At 44.3% G+C, this 6,632-nt stretch overlaps 1 protein-coding gene across 2 annotated transcripts in view; it reads right to left on the bottom strand.

The window, feature by feature from the left end:
- Positions 1 to 2,455, bottom strand: part of LOC132954346 (microtubule-associated serine/threonine-protein kinase 1-like) — a 47,771-nt gene extending 45,316 nt beyond the window's left edge. For both annotated transcript variants that reach the window (XM_061026886.1, XM_061026887.1), the window contains exon 1: positions 1,586 to 2,455. In XM_061026886.1, the coding sequence (XP_060882869.1) occupies positions 1,586 to 1,624 (39 nt within the window). In that variant the 5' untranslated portion in view covers positions 1,625 to 2,455. The remainder of the gene's footprint in view (positions 1 to 1,585) is intronic.
- Between the last annotated feature and the right edge of the window lie 4,177 nt (positions 2,456 to 6,632).

The following is a 6,632-nucleotide window of genomic DNA, read 5'->3' as shown; positions in this document are numbered from 1 at the left end:
TTATGTCCCCATATTCACACCTGAGAGCTCCGTCACCTCCTGCTCAGGTGCTCTGTATTAATGTGGCTGATTGTGCCACTTCGTGTGGGTTGTTACCCGGCTTTTTGATGACCTATGTTTTTAAAGGTGACATATCCTCCTCCTCTTCTTCAGTGTAAATAAGTCTCAGAGTTCCTCAAAACATGTGTGTGAAGTTTCTTGTTCTAAATCCACTCTGATCCTGTATTTGATCATGTCTATAAACCCCTCTATTTCAGCCCTGCTCAGAACAGGCTGTTTCTGTGTCTGTACCTTTAAATATGTAAATGAGCTGTATCTGACCACGCCCCCTCTCTGGAAGGGCTCGGGTGTCTCGGTGCTTTCTCGCTCCATGTCCTATTGTTTACGGTGAGAAGGCAGACTCAGAGGGCAGAACAAACACCTAGCTGTGGGAGTGTCACCCACCTGGGGGGAGGGGCTACTGCCCTTTGTGATGTCATGAAGGGAAAATCTCCAAATGGCCTGTTTGAGCACACATTTTCTGAAAAGTGGAGCAGGCAGAAGACGGAGAGGATGGACTTTTCTCATCATTGGGGGATTTGTAGACGGACTAGGGACAAATGGCGAAGTGGATTTTGCAGAATCTGTGACCTTTAACATTTCAATGAGGTGTTTATGGTTCATTCGTCTAAAGGTTGATGACGTATTCTGTCTTTCCAGCCCTGGTATAAAAAAACACACACCTGTCTAGATGTCTGCCCGTGTAATCAAGCTAAATAAACAACAGAAATAACAACAAATACACGACTGCTAAGTTACAGAATACTGCAAAATATATAGATATTGGGGTCAATCTGGTGCAATGCACTCAGCCCCTGAGACACCCTGTGGGGAACACAAATGAGAGTATCTTGCAGAGCTTTGGGGGGTCGTTGATTAAAGCATCATAATTAGACTACAGACAGTGATACTGCAATCAGAGCGGCAACACCTGGGTTCTTCTATTGTTCAAACTATAATGAGCAAAAATGGGCTCCCAAGTGGAGCGCTGCCATTTTCCAAAGGTGGATTTTTAATTTTTTTGGGACTTTAGAAGAAACACAATCAGCTGCCTCAAAACATCCCCTTTGGATTTTGGTAACTACGATGACCCTTTATTACTGTTTTCTATTCGCATCATTTAATGATCGAATAATAAAGGATGTGTTTATCTAATGAATCAACAACGAAAGAAAAACCAGGAATAAGTCCACATTCTGCACCAAAACAAGGTGTTACATTCTTGTATTCTTGGTGGTTGCATTCACATAAAGAAGCAGTTTAAGAGCTAACAGGGACAAAGATGTAGAAGATTATTTCACTGATGTTAAATCAGTTTTTGAGGCAGCTTCATTGGGGAAATATTGATGAAATGCCCCGGGGGGTATGGATAGGCTGCTGCCATAAGAATCCACGTTATGGGTCCATATTGCATGTTGATATCTAAGAGATCTCAGCCATTACAGATGAGGCTGTGGTTTCAGGAGATGATGCATGTCTTAGAGGGGTGGAATAGTTAAAAGATGTCAGAGAAAAGTAAGATACACATGACATGCTGATGGCTCACCTGCAGCCTCCGGCGCCGTATTATCCCCGAGTCATCCATGGCGTAATGAAGGGGATCCTGGCGGGGGTTTCCCCTTGATAATCAATCTGTTGTCCCCCTTAACGATCCGTGTTCAGACCCGGCAGGACTGCAGCATCCACATCCGATCTGCACAACAGCAGCAGCAGCGTCCAGGCGCAAACAGAGAGAGAGAGAGTCCGGTGTCACGTCGAAGAGCAAGCCGAGGAGAATGGACAAATTTCAAGCAGCTCCAGTCCCATGACTTTTATCAAAAACAGCCCAAAGGTTCCCTCAGCTCCTCTTCTGACCTGTGTCCTGCGCCTCGGAGCTGCCAGTCATGCTGCTGTCTCTGCGGGCTGCGCTCCTTCTCCCAGCATCCTTGACATTTTGCCAGAGGTTTGTGCGCTCTGATGCTGTCCAGCCGAGCGGCAGGAGGCCCGATCTGTCACAGCAAAAACACAGTCCATGTAGAAACAGACGAGACGCTTTGTAAACCCAAGTTCTTCTGCTTTTCTTTTTTATCACAAGAATCTCAACCATGAAACGTGAACTCCTTCTCACCTTTGATTTAAAAAAAGAAAAGGACAACGTGTTTAAAGCTCAGCGATTCTTTCACACTCTATTGCTCAGCAGTTGAGCAGCGCTTCATCCCGGAGCTCCTCGGTGGGGCTGACATCACCGCCCGATCCTCCGCGGAGCAGCCTGTCCGGTCCCCTAAACGTCACCGTGCATGCCAGAGAGGAGAGCGAGAGCCTTTCCTATCACCCCTCTTTTTTTAAAACAGGAAGGAAAGGATGTACCGAAAGTTGAAGCTCCGATTCGTTTCATCCATCCAAACGTCGCTCTCTCAAACCTCTGACGCTGGACGGGGCGACAGACAGCAGCAACGCGATATTTGTAACCCCTTCATGGGATTCCCTCTCGCCCCTCCTCCCGCGCGCGCAGCAGAGTCCCCTCCTCACGTGAATGAAGAAACACCCGACAGTGATCCAGGAGAGACTTCACAGGATGTTTCTAACACATCAGAGCTGTTACTGCTTTGTTACAGTCAACTTGGTCAAATGAACCGGGTAAACATTTAACTCTGAACAACCTGCAGTCAGATTTTAAAATGCCAAGCTGAGTTAGTCTGAATGTTTTAAAATCCTTAGCTTAGAGTCGTTTTGTATGCAACTGTTTTAGCTGATGATTTTATTATGATTAGACGCATTATTGAGTGTTTTTGATGTTGAAAGTGTGTTGCGACTCTTCTTGTCCAGGTCCCCTTTAAAAAAAAAGAGATTTTCTGATCTGTAGATAACTGAAGCTGATGCTGAAGTGTAAAATCCTGCAGTCCCTCGAGTGTCCACTAGAGGCTGGCTGCAGAAGCACAGGAAGTCACATACACACCCATTCTAAAAAGCCTGTTTTTACAGCAGAGATTAACATGTTTACAGCCTGGTTCAAAAAACCAAATAGGTGTGATTAGCTCATGTCTCGATGGACACACACTGTACGGGGGGTGAATGTTTTGATGACTCATCAGTTTTGATTTGATGAAGGATAAGAGTTATTCACAATAAGGCGTGTAGCTGACCTGATTGACAGGTGGGCGCGGTGTAACGGTTTGTCAGGAGGTTTAAAACCCGCCTCAGCTCCAGCTCTCAGCCTGTCGTTAGGTTGACTGAAAGTTAGACTGAGACAGCATTTCCAGCATGGAGACCGCCATCGATGGGACTCCAGCGCCCCCTGCAGGAGCAAACGAGTGATGTCACTCAGAGTCAAACGTTCATATTTATTACAGTCTATGATTCTAGACTTTGGGCAACATTCAGCACCACGGACAGCGATGTTTCATACTGTAATGCAGATGTCATATAGAGAGTGTATAACATGATGTTTCTAATGGGGCCTACTCTCAAATAAAACAGCTGGAGGGATGGATGGACTGACAGGCCGTTTGGTTGTTTGGTAGTCATTGCATAATGGTTTTCCGGGGATTAGGACTTTCCCACAGTTTTTATGTAACATATGGTCCGAGCTGCCCACATCGGTGCCAGGCATGGCAAGGGAGATCTTCAGCAGGACGGCGTCCAAACTCTGCCCACGCTGACCCATCTGAACGGAAACGGGCAGGAAGTCTGCAGTGATGCTGCTGGTCTGAGTTCAAATCACTGACTAACGCTTTGTTTGTTTTGTAAATAAAAGGCTGTCTGCAACATATTTCTAAGACAGACTTCTGAATCTATTTCCATCCAACCTTTTCTCTTTAAGCAGTGTTAGTATTCTACATTCAATATTTTATAAAGATTTAATTGTATGCAGATGATGCACTCATTTATATAAGATGATACCATTGACGGTGAACAGCCGTTTTGGACGCCCCTCTGTTTGCCAGATATGAGAGCAGTTATCAGGTCAACAGGTGTTGCAGCGATGGAAGCGGGCAAGAGAAGTGGTTCAGATAGAAGTGATTGTACCCGACCTAAAAAGCCTCTGCATGTTTCTAATAAGCTCCACGAGCAGAAACGTGCTCAAACTAGGATCAATATTGGAGATGCTTTTGAAAAATGGAGAGAGGTTAGAACACAGAAAGGTTTACAGACCCATGCAGAGCTGGATAAACACTGAAGCTTCAGAGTCCACCACATGGTGACCTGAGTGAGCATCGACTCTAGAGAGGAGGGGGGGGGGGCCTGTGGCTAACTTCAGGTGTCGATGTAGGTCTGTTTCTCAGGCTGTCCACTTACTCAAGACTTCAAATATTCAACCTTTAAATAAATGTTGCTGATAAATTATGTGCAGAGATCTTTGGAGCCAAAATGTTGTGAATTGTGATCCTTGGTGTTCTCAAGAGCCGACAGCAGAGTTGTGTTTTACTTGCCTCAAATTTGCATCTGTGAAAAGCCTCAAATCGGGCCTAAAATCACCTAACATGTAGCCAGACTTAGACCGACAAATAGACAGTCAGACAGATAGATAACAAGACAAGATATTAAAAATGTCTAAACAGTGAAATCTGATTTTCTCTAACGGTGGCAGAATGTGTTCAGAGAAGCAGATATCTGGTCACAGAGAGCCGCAGTAAGCCGAGGCAGGCTGTTTATTTGTGAGATGAAATGGAGCTGTCAGAGAGCCACATGGTCTAAACACTGCAGGTTCTGCTTTGTACTGAATTCTGTAAACTCTGGCACACAGACACAGTCGACTCCCTTTTATGCACACGAAGCTGCGATGCCTTTCTGGCCCTTTTTTTTTTAGCTGTCAAAGTCACGAGCGATGAGTCTGTCGCAGTGGAGCCGCTGGACACAAAGCAGGCAGGAGAGGTTATTGATTTGTGCTCCAGCTCGGGTTTAACAGAGCAGACTGTAAGAAGCCACACACAGGTGGAGGTTCTGTCTGCAGAGGAACACTTCACTGAGCCTCATGATGTCGTCGTCTTTGTGGTCACTGCAGAATGAAGAGCTGGTGCCGAGCGGCGGCTGAACGCAGAGGGGATGCTGCTTTAATATCCTCTTACATAAGGATTTGGTAATCACTTTGAGTTTGGACACTAACAGCTGCTCAGTTTTGTCTGGAACGAGAGCTGATGCTACTCAAGGACAGAGCGTCCCCGTTATACCGCCCTCGGAGGAAACGTTCCCCTATGTCTTCCTGACTCCCATGACTAGTCAGATGCAGAAGAGGTCACTCCTGGTGTCACCCCACACAGATTCAGGTTGATTGATTTTTTACCTTTTCAGCTGTTTCCATCACAATCAGCATCTTTCCAATCAATTTTGAAATCTTACAGCTCATAAGGTATACGATACCAAATGTTAAAAATGACAAATCTCCATTATCTAAATGATCGATACTGTAGTCTTGCAAAGTACCCAAGCATTTAAATAAGAAAAAAACATATCTCCTGTTAAGTTTTTTGACCAAAGCTGCCATGAGCAATCTCTAAATTGTACAAATACGTTCCCAAAGCTTCTGTAGCGAAATGTTGCCAACCGAATTGTGCAATTAAGACGATGTGCAGAAGTTTGATTGCATATTTTTCTGTAATTAAAAAAAAAGAAAACAGCTGCAATTTCTCCAATGACCCTGTGGGGACAATAAAGATTCCTTTGACTTTTGACCTTTGAAATAATGATAATTTTTTTAATTTGGTTTATCTGATTTTTGGGGTTTTGACTATTTTTCTCCAGTCCCATGTTTCTGAGGAGGAAATGACCCACATGGCTTTAACACACACACACACACACGCGCGCACACTCACACACACACTGAGCAGATGGGAACAGTGATGCTTTCCGGGTCACAGCTCTCTCTCTTCCAGCTGCAGCAGCTCAGTCAGCTCTGCCAGCCGTCAGTGAAGCTATCATCAGCACAAAGTACAGGATGACGACATGGTTTTAAAAACCTTCCTAAACTATAAATATGAATAAATCGATAAAATGTATTTATTGCTAAAACATTGTAGTTTATTTATATGTAGCTGACTTGTAATATGTTAAACCTTTGATATTTTAGGGCTTCGTTGGACATCCTTCTTCATTAACACATTAGCATCATTTTATTCTGCTGCCTGTGTTCATGTCGCTAAATGATGATCGAGTTGTCATGCTTCCAATCTTTTTAATCGTTTCCACATTGTTACACCGTCTGAGGAGGACATTGAGCTTTTCTGAAAGGGAGCAATGAGGCTTTTTGTGTCCAACAACAAAATCTGAGTCAAATCTCTTTTTCTGAATCCTCTATGTGAGCTTGCAGGGTGTGAGTATTTGGACTTTGCAAACGTGTAAAATATGCAAACATGCACACTGCAAAAACATCTGATACATCTCATAGACTGAGATTCTTAAAGGAGCAACATGTAACGCTGACACCCAGTGTTTAAAACGGGTACTGCAGTCCATTTATCGATGTTTTCCCTCCTGCTTCATTTAATTTGTGCTTGATTTGATTCCTTCTGAGAACATCCTCATCTAATCTGTGAGGTTAGGAGGATGCAGGAGCAACGTTTGGTCTGTTTTCACACCGCGTGTCATTCCCTTCATCTGATGAATGAGAGTGAGCTCAT

Source organism: Labrus mixtus, chromosome 20, assembly GCF_963584025.1.
Source record: "Labrus mixtus chromosome 20, fLabMix1.1, whole genome shotgun sequence".
In the NCBI taxonomy this organism is placed as follows: Eukaryota; Metazoa; Chordata; class Actinopteri; order Labriformes; family Labridae; genus Labrus; species Labrus mixtus.
This window is presented reverse-complemented; position numbering and strand designations above follow the sequence as displayed.